The sequence below is a fragment of the Eucalyptus grandis genome, chromosome 3 (assembly GCF_016545825.1).
Source record: "Eucalyptus grandis isolate ANBG69807.140 chromosome 3, ASM1654582v1, whole genome shotgun sequence".
NCBI lineage: Eukaryota > Viridiplantae > Streptophyta > Magnoliopsida > Myrtales > Myrtaceae > Eucalyptus > Eucalyptus grandis.
Window position 1 is genome coordinate 1,389,854 of NC_052614.1, and position 22,654 is coordinate 1,412,507.

The 22,654-nt window shown below is 40.0% G+C and overlaps 1 protein-coding gene across 1 annotated transcript; it reads left to right on the top strand.

Moving 5' to 3' along the window:
- The first annotated feature begins 15,329 nt into the window (after positions 1-15,329).
- On the top strand, positions 15,330-19,988 carry LOC104435988 (protein SUPPRESSOR OF MAX2 1). The gene is made up of 3 exons (XM_010048718.3): positions 15,330-17,053; positions 17,539-17,827; positions 17,927-19,988. The coding sequence occupies exons 1-3, from the start codon at positions 15,825-15,827 to the stop codon at positions 19,559-19,561; spliced, it is 3,153 nt and encodes a 1,050-aa protein (XP_010047020.2). The 5' UTR covers positions 15,330-15,824; the 3' UTR covers positions 19,562-19,988.
- The last annotated feature ends 2,666 nt before the right edge of the window (positions 19,989-22,654 follow it).

Consider the following 22,654-nt stretch of genomic DNA (forward strand, 5'->3'; position numbering starts at 1 on the left):
GAAAAATCAACTGAAGGAATGGTGACTATTGATTCGGTCTCAACAAAATGTGTCCGAAGCCTAATAAAAAGTTGCGATGCTCTCTCTACACCCAAAAAGGGTATTGAGAAATTTGACTGAATATGTCTATGCATGATGTAATAAAGGATGCCGTTAGCCGTTTAACTACGTTATTTATGGCGAGTTTTTTTCTATTGGAAAACGCAAGGACTATCTATCAAAAGGCTAGGTCATATGCATTGTTGTACGTCCTTTTCTTTAACTAAACAAGTCTAATGGAGTTTTGAGTTCCTTAACGAAAAAAGATAGTTACATTATTTGGAACGAGGTCAGCAAAGCCATGATGGTTTTGTCTTCATTGCTTCTTACCCAAAAGGTCAGATTATCACATGGAGATTGACTAATAAAAGATCTTAAAGAAAGATTTAGATTCTTATTCGAGCACAATAATGCACATAAGTGACCGTTCAACCAGCTAGAAATTGCAAGAGACCGCTTTATATTATTCCCTCGGACATTAGAGGACAGGAGCCAGCTTTAAGGGCTTTATAAATGTATTCTGTCTCACCTTTTGATCTCAACTTCTGCTTCAAAGGGCTTCGATTCACATGTTGAATCGAGCATCACCACGGCACAAAGTTTTCTTGCTCGTAATCTTCTTTAGATTACGTGATTGATCATGATTAAGCCCTTGATTTAGGGTTTTGGTAGTTTAACTACAACCCTCAAAAGTCTCTCTCCCGCTTTCGTGGTTCTCTCACCTTGGCAAAAGTCTCGCTCTCTGAATTTTCTTCGTCTAAATCTTTCTTAGCAAGCGATTTTGATATCTAATAATCACCTCAAAGTTGAAAGTAATTCTATCATGTAGACATGAAAAGATCACCTGAAAAATATGTATATACTAAGTCTTACCACAAATAGTGAAAGCCACGACAGTAGTAGGATATTCTAGGAATACATCACGATTCTCACAATACATGGATGACCCGAAATAAAGATAAGATCCTTAATTATGAGGAAGAAATGGACGTTTAGGCTTTTAGAGTGTTTAAGTAATAATTCACGTCATTTATCTAATCAAGAGCTTAATGTTTTTGAATAGTTTGAGGTGTTTGCACAAAATTCGATGAATTATGGTGTGAAAACAAGACGTCTATGTCAAAAAAGAAGAGAATTTTCTCTCAAGTTGTATGTGACATCAATTATGAATTCACGACTAAATGGTGATAGGTGGGAAAATTACCAAAAAAGCCCTAAACCTATTAGATTAATGTTAATTCAATCTCATTTTTTTAAATTTAGCCAATTTGGTCTTGAATTTTTTGAGGATTTTTTAATATAGTCATTCTGGCCAATTTTGATTAGAAATCACTGACTTTGAGGTCCACCATCCTATGGTAACGCCAATGTTAACGTGAATAATTTTGTAATTTTTAATAAAAGATTTTTGAATTTTTTTTTCCTTTTTTCCATTTTCCTTTTTATTTACTTTAAAAAAAATTATAAAAATTGTCATCATTGGAACCAATCATCTTACGTCAGTTATTTCTGGCCAAAATTGACTAGACGAATTATATTGACAAATTGTTAAAATGTTTATAACTGAATCGACATCCATATAATAGATTTATAATTATTTTGGTAGTCATCCTATGTTAAGCTTGGTATACGGACGTGAATACTTAGAATTATCAGCATAATTCAACCTAAACAAATGCAGAAATCATCCGTTTTGGTAGAAAAATGTCAACCCCTCCAAACGAGCCAAAACCAAATCACGAACAACCCTCCATGATGAGCATGTGTGAATAAGCAGTCACCTCATGATTTGATCTCGTGGAATGCCGTGGGGATAAGAGAAGAAATTAGAAAAAACCCCCCCACAAAATTCGCATTGAATAGGGAGAGTTGAAAGTGGGGGGGAAAGTCATGATGCAGATGATGAATACACACCATTTGAGCTGGTCCCTCCCTTGCCCATAGCCCGATTGGGAATCGGAAGTTGCTATTTCAAACCATGGGACGAGCGGTTCGAGGAAGCACAGATGTGCAGGATGTCATCCATTAGATTTTCAGGTTTTGCAAAAGTCAAAAATAGATTCTCTATCTTTCATTATTATCGTGTAATCACAACTTCAATAATGATCGATTTGTCTTATTAAGTTAAAATATATCTATTTCGTAATATTTCGAGATACATATATATATATCAAACAATTCAAAAATTATTCTGATAAACAAGATCAAATTGATCCTAGCGAAAATTTCAAATAGCTGAACACTTGAATACAAATAGAATCGAAAAGTATGTTGAGTAGGCATGATTTTCTAGGAAGTAGGCGCGATTTTCTACGAGTTTCTTATTAATCCAGATGAATTCGTGGTGATTGAAAATATGGGTCGATCGATGTTTGTGCATCGGCGAACTTTTGAAAGAGCATCTCGATGTTCAAAATTTAAAGTGAATGATGGGACTGAAATTCGCTTGGGGGATAGAAATGAAAGAGCATATTTGTGAGGGGGTTTTCTTTGGCCAAGATATCGATGAGAGGGTGAAGTTGCTAAAGTCAATATTTGGTGAGACTAATTATAACTTATAAGCTCCTAACCCGAACGTTTACGTAAGCTCTAACTCATGCCTTTTAGTTTAAATTAAGTGGGGACTGCGTTACAAGCCATTACTTTTGTTTAAATAAGATCTTAGGTAACTAAGCATTACACCTTCACACTAAATTCCAACGGCCAGAAATACAAGGCAAAAATTGACTTGGTGAAATTGCTTTTGCTTGTGGTTTTGGCTGCTGACTTCTGCGCATAGAAATTTCCTCTGACTAACTTCTGATATCATAAGCAGCTGACTTTATTAGCTACAGAGGCAAAAAAAAAAAATAGAGGGGTTAATGAATTTATGCTGAAGGCATGACGCGGAAGTCCAAACTAGATACTCAATTTGGACCTAAGATACAGTTAAATTAAGCCATTCGTGCAAGAGATGCATATCTCCAAGACATACTTAAACAATACGTTGGTGTCGATAATTCAGAGAGATCCAAACTTTGGATACATGATATGTGCAAGGTCAAATTTGAGTGAACCGAACATCGATTTTAAAAACGTTAGCCACATGAATTGGGACTAATCATCAAGGGATTCATGTTCATTGTGTCTTTTGATTCGCGTTGTGTGTGGTACTTAATTTGGTCAATGCTACAAAATGAAGGGAGTTACCATTGCATCGTTACCTTTGCAATGACTTTACCATATAATATCAAGGGTTAATACCCTGAAAAACCCCAAACTGGTACACTTGTGACAAATTTACCCCAAACTATTTTTTTGACCACTAAAAACCCCAAACCGGTATACCTTTGACAAATTTACCCCAAACTGGTACACTTGTGACAAATTTACCCTTTGTTAGTTTTCGTTAAATTTTATTTTCAAATTATTAAGTTAAATGACACGTGACAATTGATTGGTATACCAATTTAGAATTTTACACTCCGTTTATCACCGTTTACAATCTTAGTGATTTTTTTGTGGTATTAATCCAATTTAGCATAGGGTATATTTGTCACAAATTGACCATTTTGGGGTTTTTTGCAATCGAATAAATTAGTTTGGGGTAAATTTGTCATAAATGTACCAGTTTATGGTTTTTTATAATCAGTCTGGGTAAATTTGTCATAAATGTACCAGTTTGGGATTTTTCATGGTCAAAAAAATAGTTTGAGATAAATTTGTCATAAGTGTACCAGTTTGGGGTTTTTCAGGGTATTAACCCTAATATCAACGATACAAGAGTTAAAGTTGCCTTCATGTGAGTGAAAAGAGCTGCTACATCATCATCCTAACTACAATGCATGCTAGTAGCATACCATGATCTCTCTAGCTAACTTGCAACCTCAATTGTGTAGCATGCTTACTATCTTTAATCAATAAAAAAAAAAACGCAAAATTACCATTTATTGAAAGACTTATTATCTCTTCATTTGTTGATACGAACTGATCATGAATCTTCATAGCTTCCTGGCGCTTTTCCCACATTATGTAAGTCAAACCAACCTAATGGCCGGATTATTACAAGATTCTATTCTCAAAATAGAAAAATACCAAAAAATTCTTAAACTTATGACACTAGTACTAATTTAATTTTAAACATTTCGATTGGATCAATTTAGTCTTAAATATTTTTGCATTTATGCCAATCAAGTCTATTCGGCCAATTTTAGCCATAAATCACTAATATCGATACTAGCTATCTTATGTGACACGACCAATATTAACATGAACAAATTATAGAATTTTAAATATTTTTTTTATGTTTTTTTATTTTATTTTTTTTTCATTGTGGCCGGCCACTGGGCAAGGGCCATGAGGGTCAAACCCTTGCCATGTTTAGCGAAAGTGGCCCTCTCCAAAGGCCATGAGGCCCAACTTTCAACCTCATGGCATGGGCGAGGGCTCAACCCTCACAGCTCGGGCGAGGGTGGCCCTTGCTAGCTCTCGTGCAAACTCAATGAACAAAAAAGAAAGAAAAAAAAAATTCATAAAATTATTTAAAAATTGTAAAATTTGTTCATAATAGCGTCGATCATAACACGTAGGATAGCCAATGTCAATGTTAGTGATTGCCGATCAAAATTAGCTAGATGGATTCAATAGTATAAATGCAAAAGGTTTATAATTAAATTAATCCAATTAAAATGTTTATAACTGAATGCAATAGGTTTAAGACTTTTTAGCTACTTTCCCCATTCGCAATGTCCATGCACTGATCTGACCTAAGTACGCAATCCAAGTTTATAAGACTCTAATATCATTGGGTGGCCCAGAAAAAGAAAACCATAGTGTCATTTAGATTAGATTACTCCAATGGGGGGGGCCCTCCTTGGAAAGGGAAGAGGAACAAGATTGCTTAGCCCTAATAACACACGTTAAAAGAAAAAAAGAAAGAAAACCCTAACTTTATGGCTTAATTGAGTCCCGGAGGACTGAAGGAAGCAGAAAAAGATTATGTATGATTCAAGATGTCTCACGTAGGCATGTCACCCTTTTGCAAATGTATCCAAAAGGGCCAGTCGTTTCTAGCGGTAGCCTTTTCCCTGTTTGTGTTATCTCTAAGAAAAGTCGAGTGCTTATGTGGAAAGCAAAGCAGATTAGTGCTTAGACAACAACAAAAGACCCCGAAATTTCCACCCTCGCGACTGCGGGGGGAGAAAAATAATCAAAATAATAGAAAGAAATGAATAGAAAGGAGGTAAGAAAAGTGGCTTTTTTTTTTTTTTTTTAATTATTTGCCTATTTTAATCTAAAGTGGGGTTTTCTATTGTTAGAAAATCTTTAAGGATTCCGAAATTCCAGAAAGCTAGAAAAGCAAGTTAGATGCCAATGTAGAATTTGAAAGCAGGCTTTTGAGGTGGGAATTTGGCATCTTTAAATTTTCCTCTATTCTTTTTCTTTGGAAAATAAAATAAAAAAAAGACAGGAAAAAGAGGGAGAAAAAACCCAGAAAGATGCTTCGATACGGCGGTGGCAATGTCCCAATCATGATTTGGTTTAGCCCTCCATATTTACTTGGCGGAATTGTCTTTTGGAATTAATCTTGTCCGGAATCATTTCGTGTTGACAAAAAGGGGATGAGTAAAGCATACATTAGACGCTTATTAGACTAATCATAGAATTAAAATGAAACATATCTGATGTCTTTGTTTTTTTTGGCCCCCGAGGGAAAGACTCCAAGAACTAATCAATATCGCACGAGAAAAAGGAATGTATGGGAAAGCTTCATGTGATCGCGCTCGCCTTTTTTCTGCTCAAAAAGACAATTATGGGTTCATGAACATGAAAATGCTAAGCAAAAGTCCTCGTTTTTTCCAGGACTCTCCTGTCATTGAGACCACATTATCTGTCGACCTAACTTTTCAAACTTTTTTCCTATGCAAAACGTTTCCCTTTTGGAAAAAGGAAATAACATAGGAATCTTCGATTGTGAAAAAGGCGAAAGCCAATGGTCGTGTCTTGCTTGATTGGTGCTTCTCCCTGCCGAATTCAATTTTTTATCTATGGTTTTCTTTTCTTTTCTCTCTCCAACATCCCGTAAAGAAACGAACCCACTTTCCTTTGTCCTGAATGATGAGGAAAAGGGGGGGAAGTCGAAAGTCTACTTTCTTTGAGTGCAAGAAGCTACCAAAAACTTTTCAGGAGAGGAGGGAGAGTGGGTTAAGCTACATGGGATGGGGGGGCTCCTATATTTACCCCACCTCGTGAGTGCTTTGTTGCTTTGTGTTTGCTTAAAGTTTTGACCTAGAATGACATGATTATATCGACTATTTACGTGTATGTGCAAAAAGCTAGGAGGGGCTTCGCTTGCACTACTGAAAAGGAAGTGGCATGGGCCCTATTGTTTCATGATATTAGATCCATCGTCCCTTTGTGAGAGAGATATAGAGAGATCCCTTTTTTTCTTCCTGATTGATGATTCGAGGGAGTGAGAGAAGGAGAGAGAGAGACCCTTTTTTTTCTCCCGATTGATGATTATCATAGATTAATTCATTGCATTTTGAACTAAGGGAGAGAAAGAAAGGGACTTTTCGGGGTCTATTAGGTCAGATAAGTGCCACTTTGGTCCTTATGATAGAAGATCCATATGACTAGGGTCATTGGTTGATCTAGCAATCTTAGAGGGAACAAGAGCAAATTGGAATCATTGTTCCTCTATTATTGATGGGGAGGTTGAGAGAATGGGTGAGGAAAAAGGCACAAGGTGTGGTGAGGAAACAACTTTTCCCTCACCAAGGAACCAACTACAAAAGCAAATTCTTTTGAAAGTGATGGTGAGGTAAATTAATCAAAGAAATAATAAAAGGAAAAATTGGAGAGAGAGAGAGAGAGAGAGAGAGAGAGAGATTCAATTGGAATTAAAGAAGTAGAATGATGGGAAGATATCTAACAATTGTTTCAAAAAGTATGGGGGTAGGAGTTGGAGTGATGAGGTCACCTTCGCTTTCTTTTATAAAGTGGAAAGAATCATTATGGTATGATGCTTAAGTTGAGGGCATACTAAAGACAAAAGCATGGAGCTTCTTATATTAGGAGCATTAGCTCCGTCAATTGGTATCACAATTCCTAATCCCACTTTTTATAATTGAACTTCCCTTTTCATTCATTAACCAAATATAATTAAAAAATTATCCTGATTTTATGTACCCTCTTTCTGATTTCTTAAATGTCAATTCGGCCTTATTAATCACTGTCGTAACCAATGCATTCTCTAGGGCATTGAATTCATATCAAGTCTACGAGAGATAGACCTAGGTAAAAATCTGAGCACAGCCACCTTCCTTTCCCTTTCACCTAAACTAGTTTTCTTAGTAGGCAAGGGAAAAATAAAATAAAAGTCAACAGCTTAAAATTGACTCCACCAAGTCGTTAGGGCATGCCACGTGTGAGTAACGGGTAACATGGGAAATGAAGGATCGGGGCGGGGGCAAAATGGTCATGCCGGTCCCAATAAAGTCTCTTGCAGGTTGCAGAGATACTTGAACGGTAATAAATGCCGAAAGTCCTCTCGGTCAGCGTAAAGGAGAATGGACCCTCTGCCTCACGCGTTGCAATTTGGTCTTCGAATTTTTTAAATTTTTTCAATTGGACCCCTTAATTTGACCAAAAATAAAAATAAAAATTGGTCCCCTTAATTTTGCTTTTTTCCTTTTTTGTCGAATACCCCTTAATATAGTTAACCATGATTCATTATGTTCAGAATGATATTTGAAATAAATAGGGGGAAAGAACAACATAAACGATTACTAGATCAAAAGTGACCACTCACAATACAAATTATCATAATTAAAGAATAATAAGAATTAAATGAAGTGAATCACCAGCCGATTATCGCGGATTTAATGACGGTTGACAGATAGTCTTCAAGGATTGAGCAAGGGCGCGACAATCACGGCCAGGCTCGAGTGACGGATGTCACTTCCCATTGCATCTATTCACATGCATATGCTATGAGAGAGAGAGAGAGAGAGAGAGAGAGTCGGTGAGAGTCGTCTCTCTTAATCAACCTGCCACCTCTTGCGATAGTTCAAGCGAAATTCACGGCAATAGGCTAAGCACGATAGTTAGGTTGCGACCCCTACCTAGCCTTGCTAGGTGTATTGATCATGTGATAGCTATTACATATGTTGAGAGAGCAAAACATAATCTTCATAGTAAAATTCTTCGAATTAAATTTTGTTTTTGAAGTTAATTTTGCGGTGACAGAGACACAATTAGGTCGAAGTTACTATTCCAGAAAATATTTATTGATGATGATAAGTGCATAAGATGATAGCATAAGCCGAAACAATATGGTCCGTGGATTAAAGACTTTATTAAGGTGAGCATGAATACGTTGGAGCAAAGCTTAGCGGGGGATTTGTTCAAAAGCGAAATTAATGTGCTATAATGCACTTCTGATGAATTAAAGGACAAAAAATGATTATAATAATAGAGCAAAAAGAGAGGCCACTTTCTACATCGGGCCCCCTTAATTAAATAACACTTGATTAAAACATAGTTTTCAATTAATCGATCAATCATGCTTAAAAAAAACCGCCCTAAAAAGAGGGCCTGGAGGTGGAAAGCAGTAAAAAGTTGTGTAAAAGGGATATTGAGGAACACTTTATCATTATAATAATAATTATCATTATCATTATAATTATTTATTTTTTTGTTATTGTTTTATTGTTTTATTATTTTCAAGAAAAAGGAACAATATGAAAAAGGGTTAGCTCGAGAAACGCGTAAAAGGCAAGGGAGGGCGTGCGTTGCCAAAAGGGAATTATGATGATTTTGTTCACCTCTTCACATAAAGCTGGCGAGTTCCCGAAATTTTAATTATTCTTTTCAAAGGGGAAAAAAAAGGCTTGGGAATCCGAAAAGTTGCTTCGCTTTTAACGCCTTGTGCTCCCTATTTTTTAATTCAGCAGTATTGGATTAATCATGTGGCCACCTATCTATTTTTTTAATGGAATTCTTGTTAATTAAACCAGCAAGACGCCTAAATTTACAAAGATATTATTTTTCAAATAAAGTAAGTTACTTCCCATAGTTAGTTCTTGGCATATTCCCAAAGTACTCTAAATGACTCCTAACAGATATTTTAGGAACACTATTCTTAACATTTTTTTTTTTTTGCAATTAGGGTATCACTTTTTCTTTTCCATATTAGAAAATCATTGTAGGATTTCAAATGTGGCAACATGGATTCGCCATTACATTTGTAGATCTCTTCGAGAATGCATCGCGACAGCTTCGGTCTTAAGGCTACATGCATAATTTGACCAACTTTGTCCAAGGACTGCTGACTTGTTTAGGATACAAATAAAGGCATATAGAGGATTCGCATCCCTAGTCTGATCATGAATGTTCCAAGCGAACGAACTCAATATCTATAGAGGAAAGAATGGATAAAATTCGAGATATAAAGAAAAATATGATTAAGCCGGTAAAAGAACGACTTAATGTAGGAATCAAATTTGAGCGCTTGGTCATTCATTCTAAAAATTAAAATACTAGAGAACAATAGATGTTGTGTTTTATACCTTAACACAGTCAAAACATCATATATTTCTTGAAGATCGCCTGAGAATGATACTAGAGAACTTGCAGTAGGACATAAAACGGGAGATATGCTCTCACAACTCAAACTCCTTCTATTTTCTAGTAATCTGGCGTCTATCAACATATTTTTGTCGAAGAGTTATGCATCTATAAAATGAAAAGTTGGCACAACTCCTTCTTGGACAGGGTCAATGATGAAGAAAGGTTTCACATGCTCGGTGGCAGTGATGAAATTGCATGACAATTTGTTGGTTATATGTGGTTTTCTACTGTGAAGCAATCAATATAGTTGGATGAAGAGATAGACATGGTCAAATAGTACACTCTAACGTGAGTAGATAGAGATGGGTACTCACCCATTTATGAACCGCGTCAATTGACTTAATTTAGGCAAATTCCAAATTCTAAAAAAGATGGTTACCCAGTCATTTCGCCCTCTCAAAGTATTTGCAGTAGGACATATAACAGGAGACGTGCTCTCATAAGTCAACTCCTTCTATTTTATAGTAATATGGTGTTTGTCGAGATACTTCTCTCAAAGAGTTATGCATCTATGAAATGAAATGTTGGCACATATCCTTCATGGACAGGGTCAGTGATGAAGAAATGATTGACATGCTCATGGTGGTGAAGAAATCGCATGATAATTTGTTGGTCAATTGTAATTTTCTATTATGAAACTATCGATATAGTTGGAGGGAGAGATAAAAAAAAAAGTCACATAGTTCAGCTCTAACGTGAATAGATGGAGATGGTTACTCACCCAATTTATGAACTCGTCAAATTTATTACTTAATTTACGCGAGTCCTAAATTCAAAAAAAAAAAAATAGTATCCACTCATTTTGTCATCTCAAAGTACTTGCAGCGCGACATAAAACAAGAGACATGCCCTCGTAACTCAAGCCCTTCAATTTTCTAGTAATATGCGTTTGTCAAGGTATTTCTGTTGAAGAATTATGCATTTATGAAATGAAATATGGGCGCATATCCTTCATGGACATGGTTTGTGATGAAGAAAGGTTTCACGTGCTCATGGTGGTGATGAAATTGCATGACAATTTGTTGGTGACAAGTGATTTTTTGCTGTGAAGCTGCTAATATAGTTGGAGGGAGAGATAGACAAAATCACACAGTCCAGGTATAATGTTAGTAGATAGAGATTGGGACTCACCCATTTATAAACTACGTCAAAATTTTGCCCTCTTAAAGAACTTGCAATGGAACATATATCGGGAGACATGCTCTCATAATTCTCCTTCTACTTTTTAGTAATATGGTGTTTGTCAAGATATTTCCATCGAAAAGTCAAGCATCTATGAAATGAAATGTTGGCACATATCCTTCATGGATAGGGTCAGTGATGAAGAAACTATTAACATGCTAGTGGTTGTGATGAAATTGCATGATAATTTGTTGGTTACATATAATTTTATGTTGTGAAGTTATCAATATAGTTGAAGGGAGAGATTAAATAAAAAAGTCACTAGTTCAACTCTAACGTGAGTAAATGGAGATGGGTACTCACCCAATTCATTACTTATCAAATTCATTACTTAATTTATGTGAGTCCTAAATTAAAAATAAATAAAAAATGATGGGTACCCATTCATCTTGCCTTCTCAAAGTACCTGCAGCCTGACATATAACGGGAGACATGCTCTCATAACTCAACTTCTTCTATTTTCTATTAATCTAGTATTTGTCAAGATATTTCTATCAACGAGTTATGCATTTATGAATTGAAATGTTGGCACATATCCTTCACGGATAGGGTCAGTGATGAAGAAAGGTTTCACATTCTTGTGGTGGTGATGAAATTGCATAATGATTTTGTTAATTACATGTAATTTTCTATTATGAAACTGTTAATATAATTGGAGGGAAAGGTAAAAAGAATCACATAGTGCAACTCTAACATGTGTTGATAGAGATGGGTACTCGCCCAATTTATGAAACGCATCAAATTAATTACTTTATTTATGTGAGTCCCAAATCCCAAATTTTTTTTTTAATATTTCGGATTTTAAATTAATTGGAGGCACAGGTTGATACATTGGATTTAACCTATTAAAATACTATCTATTTTGACTTGTTTCATATCAAGGTGCCTCCGTAAGTTAATTATAGTATTTACATATTACATTTCAGGCACACTCTCCTCCTACTCAGTGCCCAAATTCGATTCGTTACATACATCACCTGTTTTGACATACTTACTGTCGATGAGGCGAAGGTGAAAGTTTAAAACTAAGAGGAGGAGGAGATGTGATGTGATGGTCATAAATACAATTTGTCTATTTTGAAAACCAACTCAAGCACATGAGGCCAACCTCCACCATCAATGCTTGATTTTTTTGGGAGGTCAGATGGGTAGCATTCCACCATTTTCTATGCATTTAATGAGCCATCTTTTTCTGAAGTTAACATGATTTATATATCAAGCTATACATTTTATGTTGGTATCTTCTTTAAAACAAAAATTTATCCTAAGCCAGCGTTATTTACTTATTAATTTTTTTCGATACAAAAATGTTAAGAGAGCACCCATAAGACCCTTGTAATAGTCATTTTTTAATCCTTAAAAAGTACAAATAATTCTATTTGAAGGATAATGACTCGATCCCAATCGACAAGGATTATTTTACTCGAACATACAAGATGGCAACTAATTAGGGGTTGGTGATGGCTAACTCTTCTTCTCTAAAAAAGGGTTTTATTAACGATTGCTCATGTTTTGCAAGTCTTGATAACACGCCCTCTCGAGGCAATTTGAGAAAATAGATTTTGAAACGTCGGAGCTCGCGCATATCCATCTGCTTCATGATGAGTTCGAGATGGGAATCATTGCATCCATAAGAAAACGGACCTTTCTAGCTGCGTGGCTTATGATATAATGCGAGGGTGCATCATGCAATGCTTTTGGACGAAGACAAGAGATACGTTTCATCACTCATGGTTGCTTGGCCCTTTTTAAGCTTGAGCCACACGAATTTCGAAACATTCCAAACGACCATCATTTTCTCATAGTGGAAAAACGAGAAGAAAAGAAAAAAGAAAGAAAGAAAAAATCACTTAAAAAAACCGAGCTCTCTCTCTCTCTCTCTCTCTCGTTTAAGGTTGCGTCGCCTAATTAATGATGTTGCATTTGGTGTCGGTGTTAATGACGTCATAAATTATGTTCTTTAGGGCCATCCTCATCTTCGCCTCGTGGAACGCGGCTCTCTCCTGCCCTAAATTTGACTACTTCTTTGAAATAATTGAGGCCCCCCTTTCTGGAAGAAAACCCAATCGATTCTGATGAAAAAAGTCGATTGACCAATTGATATTACGTCACATGCTACATGACCGTCTTACTTACGTCGCGGGCAAATTAATTTTCACTAAATTATCATTTGATTATGCCGGATCATTCCTTTTTTTTACGCGTGCAAGTGATGAGGTTGGTAAAACTTTTCTCAAGCATGGACTATTTAAGTATGTGCATATCGAGTTTAGTTTCTGGCACAAGAAAGATAGTTAGGTGAATTCCCCTGTAAATAATGCCAAACTTCAGGCAATATCTTTATAGGTTCAGGGTTTTCTTGACCTTTAATACTGATTAGGCTAGTTATAGGATAAACTATTATTTTGTTGAGGGTGCTACGTGCTATTATTCAATGTTTGATTGGCAGTTGGCACGACGCAGCCAACAGAAGGTAATGAGATTATTTTATTTTGGGTATCATTCTACTTATCTATAATTAATAAATATAAAAATTAAGACTCTGTTTATTATGTGAAAAATAAATAATTTAAAAAATATTTTTCTAAAACAATTACTCATATAACTTGAAATATATAGATGCTTATTTAACAATTCATGTTTAAATATTTTTATGGACAACGAAACTAATGTTCGTGTGTTTATTTTTGTACGCGACGCAAGTAAATATCAAATCATTAATTTTTTGTGAAGCAAACGCATTCTGAATAACATCGCCGGACCATCTTCTTGTCCCAATTTCACTCATTTAAATACCAGAATTTTTGTACCAATAAAAAAGAAGTCCAAGAAAATGTCTTTCCACGCAAAAAAGAAAGAAAAAGAATCGCTCCCTCAAGAGACGAACTTCCAAAAAAAAGTCACGCTCATTTGACGAGCATTAGACGATAAATACGAAGCAAAAATATAAAAATATTTAATGAAGTTCCCGTCAGCTACCCTCTAGATATTTTGTTTAAGTGTACTTTACTTAGCAAGAGCACATGCCCATCGCACTTAATCCGACCAAGGCAATTAATTGAAGATTACAACATTTAATTTTTTTTTTTCTCCACAAGCATTCGAGGGCAATTGTTAACAATATTGTCGTGTGAACATAATTATTAATTTCTCGTCGAAATATCACAATTTAAAAGCACACATATATAACATTTTAATATATACATATATATATATATTAAAATACGAGAGTTTAGAAAGCGAAAGCTATAAAGGAAGAGAGAGAAAGAGAGAGAGAGAGAGAGAGAACGAAAAGTCGGAAGTATGAAAAAGGAGAAAGCCGTGCCATGCCCCTTTGGAGCGGGTTCCCGTGTGAAAAGCCTGAAAAAATAGAAAAAATCCAAAACCCCCCCACCCCCGGCGGAGTCCGCATCGCGGCCTCCCGCGCGTGCGCCCCACGCGGCCCTCCCGCGGCCCCGCCGCCGGCCTACCCGACGCCCTCGCGGCGGCGCGTGAGGGAGGGGGGCGGCATGATTGCATGGGAAGGATCGAAAGGGAATTTCACGCGAGAGAGAAAAAAGAGAAAGGACGAGGAAAATATAAAAAATGGTCAGTCAATCCTCGGTCGCGAGTCCGCTAGAGAGGGAAAATTGGAAAGAAGGGAGAGGGGGAGAGAGAGAGAGATTAGCGAGTGTGATGGCATCGATTCATCAGCAAAGACGATAATGCTCTCTCTCTCTCTCTCTCTCTTCTTTCTCTCTCCTGAAAAGGTGTTTTTGAGTCTCTCTCCTATTCCATCATCTCACGGCGGATGAAGACAAAGAGGAGAGAGAGAGAGAGAGAGAGAGAGAGATTGGAAAAGGAAATACAGAGACAGGAGCGGCAGCACCACTTCCTGTTGCTGCGAAACTAATTAAAAAAAAAAAAGGGTTGAAAATTGAGATGGAAAATGGGGAAAAAACGGATGACCCAAGAAAGGGGAGCGGAAGATGAGCAGATGAGCAGTGGTACTTCCAGGAATTCCTCGCTCCTCTCTCTCTCTCTCTCTCTCGCACCTCTGAAAAGAGAAAAGAATTTTCCTTTTTTTTCCCACTTACTTTAACGAATTTTTTTTCACTTGCCCACTTTTTGACAGAGAGAGAGAGAAAAAGGGGGGTGGGTTGGGTTGGGTTTGGTTTGTTTTGTTTTTGTTTGTTTATTCTTAATACGCGAAAAGGCTTTGCAGTCCTCCCATTTTTAATTTTGCTCTGTCTCTCCCTGACCATTTTCCTTTCCCCTGCATTATTGTTGTCTTACATTTTGTCCTTGATGTTTTTTTACTTTTTCCTTTGCGCGTGTGGTTTGATGGGTGAATTCAATAGAGAGAGAGAAAGAGAGAGAGAGGTTCTTGGTGAAGGAGAGGGGATCTGATCTCTCCTTTTCGCGTTGAATTCTCAACATCTTGCTTTATTTTTGTTGACACTCTCTGAGACAGAGGGGAGAGAGAGAGAGAGAGATGGATGGAGAGAGATTAAGGGGAGATCGCAAAAAAGGGGATTTATAGCTGAGAGTCCTTTCTCTCGCGCACTATTATCCATCACTCCTTATCTCTCTCTTCCCCCTTTTTTATTTTGGTTCCCATTGCGATACAGAGCTTTTCATCCCTTTCTCTGTTTTTCAAGCACCTCCCCCCTTCCCCTTCCTCTTCCTGCCTTTCTTGAAAACGAGCTTCCTGTCAATTTCGGAAAGCCCCCCTATTCTCACTTGAATAACATCACCTCACCTTTTGCCAAAAGCTCCTTTTATTCCTCCTCTAAATTTCCCCTCCGGTTTCTCTCTTTCATAGCTTGCTTCTTGATTCAAACCCAATTCCATCCTCTCCGATTTCACCCCCCGAAATTTGAATCCCCACGACCCAATTCTTCTCCCATCAAATCGAAAACTGGGTAGCGTCCTTTCTTTTGCGAAGAGGCCCGGAAGACAGTCGGGAGCGTTTCTTTAAGCTCTTTCGACGAATAAATTCTTGATTGCAAATGAGAGCTGGTCTAAGCACGATCCAGCAAACGCTAACGCCAGAGGCGGCGAACGTGTTGAGCCACTCCATAGCCGAGGCGGGCCGCCGGAACCACAGCCAGACGACGCCGCTCCATGTCGCGTCCACCCTCCTGGCCTCGCCGTCCGGGTTCCTCCGGCAGGCCTGCATCAAGTCGCACCCGAATTCGTCCCACCCTCTCCAGTGCCGCGCCCTCGAGCTCTGCTTCAGCGTCGCGCTCGAGCGGCTCCCGACCGCGCAAGGTGCGAGCCCGGGGCTCGAGCCGCCGATTTCGAACGCCCTCATGGCCGCCCTGAAGCGGGCGCAGGCCCACCAGCGCCGCGGCTGCCCCGAGCAGCAGCAGCAACCGCTGCTCGCCGTCAAGGTCGAGCTCGAGCAGCTGATCATATCGATTCTCGACGACCCGAGCGTGAGCCGGGTCATGCGGGAAGCTAGCTTCTCCAGCCCTGCGGTCAAGGCCACAATTGAGCAGTCCCTGAATTCGGCCGCCCCGGCCACCGCGGGTACCAATTCGTCCCCAATTGGATTGGGTTTCCGATCGCCGGCAGTACCCACTGCAGCTCCTACAAGGAATTTGTACTTGAATCCGCGACTCCAGCAGCAGCAGCAGCAGCAGCAGCTCGGGAATTCGACCCAACAGAGAGGGGAGGAGGTCAAAAGAGTGATTGATATCTTGTTGAGGCCCAAGAAGAGGAACCCGGTATTGGTCGGCGAGTCGGAGCCGGAGGCCGTGGTCAAAGAATTGCTTAAGAGGATCGAGAACAAAGAATTGGGTGATGGGCTGCTCAAGAATATTCAGGTTGTCCCGTTGGATAAGGAAATCGGGTCGGACGAGGCAAAGATACCCACCAAATTTCAAGAATTGGGCGACGTCTTGGAGACCAAGATGGGGAGCTCGGGAGGTGGTGGCGTGGTTCTTGATTTAGGGGATTTGAAGTGGCTGGTGGAGCAGCCGGCGGCCGTCTACGGTTTGAGCACGATTCAGCCGCCGCAGCAGTTTGTATCCGAGAAGGGGCGGATCATGGTGGCGGAGGTGGGGAAGTTGTTGGCAAGGTTTGAGAAGAGTAGTTGTAGGTTGTGGTTGATTGGGACTGCTACTTGCGAGACATACTTGAGGTGTCAGGTTTATCATCCTTTAATGGAAAATGACTGGGATTTGCAAGCAGTGCCTATTGCAGCCAGATCACCTCTTCCTGGATTATTCCCAAGGTATGATTAGTTTTAATCTTTGCATTTTGCATTAAATGTGTAGTTCCCAAGAATAAGTTTCTACTTATATATCAATAAGCAGAAAAGTAACCTTGTTGCTGGGTCTTTCTGATTCAACTTCAATGTCGAGTGTTGTCTCGAGCAAATCAACTAGATTCAATGCTTCTGGTCTCTAAGAAATTTTAGTGCGGACTGAACTCCGAGCATTTTGCAAACTGCATAAAGTTAGACACCTGAAAGTTACCTGCTGTTGAAATCTAAATTTCCTCGATCCTGTTTGTTGTTGTTGGGGAGTAAGCAAAGGAATTTTCTAGTTCGGATAACCAGTTCGGTGATATGAGGATGAGTTGGTTTAATAGTCAAAAGGAGTTTTATGTAAAGGAACTATCTAGTGTTTGGAAAGACAAGGATGGGTTGGAGATATTAAAGCCCTTTTGGGATACTGGATGGATGTGGATGCTTAAAATTCTTTCTTTGATTTCTAGGTTCGGAGCGGATGGAATTCTAGGCAGTTCAGTTGAATCTTTCTCGCCACTGAGGAATCTTCCCACTACCATTTCTGCATCTCCGAGACTTCTCCCTGAGAATTTGGATTCTGCTCGAAGAATGGGCTGCTGCCCGGAGTGCAATAAAAAATGTGAACAAGAAATTGCAAGAGCCGCATCCACAGAACTTGAGAAGCCCAGTCCGGAAGTTGAATCAGAATCGGGCCGATCGCCACTTCCCCAGTGGTTGCAAAATGCAAAAGTCCATGGGAGTCAGAATAAGTTTCAGGTAATTTTGCATGTGAATTGGGATACGGATATATTGCAAAGAGTGGAATGTGAAATTGTTTGATTATGAATGTTCAATTTTGCTCTGTTTCATTTGCAGACCAAAGACCAAGGATTCCTCCTACAAAAGCAGAGGAGCCATGAGATACAGAAGAAATGGAAAGACACGTGTCTGCGTTCTCATCCTCAATTCCATCAACAAAACGTTGGCTCCGAGAAGATTAGTTCTATGCCTCGGTTGATGCCAGGATTGTGCAATCCTAACCCACTCTTGCACCAGCCGTTCCAACCCAAATTACAACTTAACAGAAGCCTCGGGGAAGCCCTGCAGTTGAATTCCAGCACGCCTGCTAGCCAACCACCTGAGTCAGTGGCTAGCCCACCGAGAAGTCCCGTCAGGACAGACTTGGCTCTTGGGCCAGCCAAGGTTGCTGAAACCACCTTGAAGACAGCCGATGGAGACCAATTTAGGGACTTTATGGGTGTCAAGCCTGCCGAACCCCAGAAGATCACTGAGCTGAACATTGAGAAGCTTCTGAGCAAATCAGATACAGACTCATACAAGAAGCTTCTTAAAGGTCTACTGGAGAAAGTTCGGTGGCAGCGTGAGGCCTCAACTGCCTTAGCCACTGCCATGACCCGGGAGAAGCTTGGTAACAGCAAACGGCGTGGGCCTGGATCTAAGGGTGGCACGTGGTTAGTATTTATTGGTCCCGATCGGATCGGCAAGAGGAAGATGGCTTCGGCTCTTTCGGACCAAGTCTGTCGCACTAGTCCGACTGTGGTTTCTTTCGGATCCCATCGTGGTGGTGGGGATTCCCCTACCAGTTTCCGTGGTAAGACAGTGCTCGATCGGATAGCTGACGCGGTCAGGAGGAACCCATCCTCGGTAGTCTTGCTCGAGGACATTGATGAAGCAGATGTTCTAGTCCGCGGGAGCATCAAGCGAGCAATGGAGACAGGCAGGATTGCCGATTCTCATGGCCGTGAAATCAGTCTTGGGAACGTCACCATCATCCTTACTCTGCATTGGTTGCCGGATAATCAGAAGTTGTCATCGGATGGTATTTCCCTGGGTGAAGAAAAGCTTTTTAGGTTGGCCAGAAGCGGTTGGCAGTTGAGGCTTTCCCTTTGCGAGAAGTCTGCGAAGCGCCGGGCTAGCTGGTTACGGGAGCAGGACAGGCTCACAAAGCCCAGGAAGGAGAACAGTCTCGGAATGGGATTTGACCTGAATGAAGCTGCATATGTGGATGATGATCGGGCTGACGGGTCTCACAATTCAAGCGATCTGACAGTTGATCATGATGTGGACCACGGCCTCGACAATAGACGAGCATCCACGGCTTCGCAAGTGTACAAGGAACTGCTCAATCTTGTTGACGACTCCATCATCTTTAGCCCTGTGGATTTCGATCCTGCTGTACAGGAAACCATAAACTCCATCAGAGAGACGTTCTTGACCATTGTCGGCAACCGAGTCTCCATTGAAGTGCAAGAGGAGGCCATCCACAAGATTCTAGGGGGTGTTTGGTTGGGCCAGACCGGATTGGAGGAGTGGATGGAGAACGTGCTGGTCCCGTTCTTCCACCAGCTCAGGGCGCGGTTGCCTGCCACAGTCGGCATGACACCCGATGAATCCGTGCTCATCAGGCTCGAGTCCGACGCCGAGCCCGGCAGCCCGAGAGAGGGGGAGTGGCTGCCTAGAAGAATCAAGGTGGTGGTGGACGGGCCGTGATCAAGCGGTGTGCGGTCGGTAATGTCCTCTGTATGTTTTTCGAGGGAGATGTAAATAGGGTCGAAAAACCATCTCAGGCTGCTTGTGGTGCGGCGAGTGAGCTGAGACGGTTTGAAAGTTAAAAAGAGGTTAAAAAAAACAGTTAGTATGAGGTTTGAGACATTGATCAAATTAGATTTTAAGCCGAGAACCCCTTCTAAAAGATGCCTCCTTCAATGTCTCAGCCTTTTTGTATTGTTTTATTAAAATTGCACAAGATATAATAGGGTCTTTACCATAGAAATATGTCTATTTAATTAATTTTACGGACGATGATCAATAAGATGAGCATTCTTTTCCTCTTTTTTTAGTTCTCCCCCCATGTTTTGTTCATGTGGGTATGGAAAGATGTATATATAATATCACAATGACATCATCTTTATTGGTCTGATCTGACTTACCAAGTCATGAACATTAAGGGTTTTTGTTATGTTTTGACTTTTTCTTCGGTTGGTGAAAGACAAATTTGACTCTGAATGAGGCAGGCAATGGAGTAGGTCGGGACTCCAAACGAGTGAAAAGGTAAATTTTCAGCTATCGATTTTGTGCTGTAAAAAAGGACGTATTCGGCGGTTCTTTGAACTGTGCCATGATCAATTCCCGAAACTAAGAGCCCCCCTTTTCTTTCTGGCAAATTCCCCCTTTGCGGAAACCACGTGGGTCGGTCCTCGTGAAACTCTCTCTCTCTCTCTCTCTCTCGTCGAGATGAACTGAATCGGCGCTATTCGTGCGTCGTTTGCTCTCCTTTCTTCTTCTGTATTTGAGCTGTAGACGTGCGGCGATTTGCTTCTTGCTCATTTAATGTTCCAATGGCCCACCGCAGCCGAAAACTAAGCTGATGTATATCGAGAAAGGGAGAGAAGTCTTTGGTTGAATGTTGAGAGGAGGAAAATGACAAATTGGCTTTCGAGTCGCGAAGGGCCAAATCCTTACGGCTGACCGAAGAAACTATGGTCGCTCGAGGAACTTGTTAGTAACGTTTGACGTTGATTTTGTCCCCTAGCTTGTTCTTGTTCTTTTCGTGATATGGTCCGTTTGCCATGCACGGTCGTGGAGATCAGACGGTCCGAAGCGTGCCAAAGCAAACCATGAGCTCTAATCACCATCAGTCCGCTGGCCCCTCCCCCCCTCTCCCTTCGCTTTCCATTACACGAAAGAAGGGAAGAAGGGACAGCAAACCGAGAGGGGGACTAGAATTGCGAGCGCGATCGCATGGCATCATGAAGATGCACATGCGTTAGCGGCACGATCGATCCTCAAGCCGGGTTTGCACGTAAGAAGCAATCCGGTCTTCATATTCTCCTCCTTTCGGTATGCAAGCATAGCAAACGTACTCGCACTAGACAAATCCGTTGACAACTAGCAAGATCTTGGTTTTCTCCTTCTTTGAGGGGGGAAAGTGGCATTACTATATGAATTCCTTACGAATTAGTTGGGACCGCCGATTCTTCTGCAAGAACATGATAAGATCGTACACGGGGAGACATAAACAAAAATAGAATGAGAGGGAGTGCGCCTTTTAGGCCGCAGGATTTTAACCGGTTCCTAATCGAGCTTCATGGTGGGGGATTCGCCACGCAAGAGGTTGGCAATATAATAAAGCCGAACCTTAGAAATTCGCACTATATAATAAAGCCAAGACCTTCTTGCACAAATGTCTATCCGACCCAATCTCACTTGCAACGGAAGCAAATGACGGAGAGAGAGAGAGAGAGAGAGAGAGATGGTATTATGATGGAAGTTAGGCACCGGATCACTTGCATACCAAGTTACGATGGGCGGCCATTGAGAATCGAAGCAAAACGGAGGGTTTCTACAATCATGTCTATACAGACAAAACAGCAATGAGATACTATAATTAGGACTTGCCACTTAAGTGGGGTGTGCCTAAACACTCCATCCGTGAAAAGAGATTTTACGCACCTTCCTTTGAAGATATTTTTAGATATGCTTTATCAAAATAACATATTCGGTCCACCTTACACTTTATGTAATCGTGAGATTTCATTATAATATAATGAATAAAATATATCTAGTCCATACGCGCTACTGGTAATAACATATGTGATTTTGGGCGAGTGATGAATTATTGAGATTCAAATAAACACAAAGTTTCAGATTGCGTTACATCAATCCGTGAGGTCTTCACAAAATTCATGAATTGAAACGGAATCTTAGGGACCAAATCCTCGATCGGACGGCTCTCGATTGCAATTTTTTTCCCCTCTTATCATAACCAATTATGTTATTCTTGCTAAAATTTGCAATGAGAACTGCCAAGCACTTGTCTCAAAAGCCATGCCACGCCATGCCAAGCGCTCATTTCCTCAGCATTGAATCCCCCGAGTCTCAATCCGAGTTCTCAAGCGCGTTTGCTTTCAACACGATGCGATCCCCACATGCGTTGTCGACGAGAAATGGGGGCATTGACTCTCGTGCTGAGAGGGACAAGGCCGGTCGCTGGGAGTTATTAATGGATTTTGGGTGTTTGGCATGTGTCTGCATTTATAGTTCTGCATCCCGGCCATCTGTCTCACCCGCCCCTTGTCACTTCACATCAAGTTCAAGGTCCCCTTCGCAAATCGCATTCGCAGTTGCAATCGCTCCGTGACGCTGCTCTCAGCTCTCCTCCTCCGCATCTTCTTTTCTGTATAGGACAAAAGAAATCCAAGGGTGATTCAGCTATGTACATGAATAAGATATATATCTATATCGATTCATTTGTCAGTGTTATCTTTTCTATAAAAGGAGATAAATGAACTTTTTGCTCGACTAAATCGTTACATCCATGTGCATTGAGTAAATGTTAGTATGCTATTGGTTGGTTAGCATAACTCTCGAGATCACTTTGTCGGTTAGTAAGAAAACATCTAATTGGAAAGTTTATGTTATTAGGTGAATGGTTAATATCATGAATAATCCCTAACCGATAAACTTATGATAAATTTATCACAAATTAATTTTTTAACTACACAAAATCCATATTAGTATATTGATGATAAATTTATCACAAATTAGTATATTTTTAATAAATTTACCTGCCATTAGTTACCT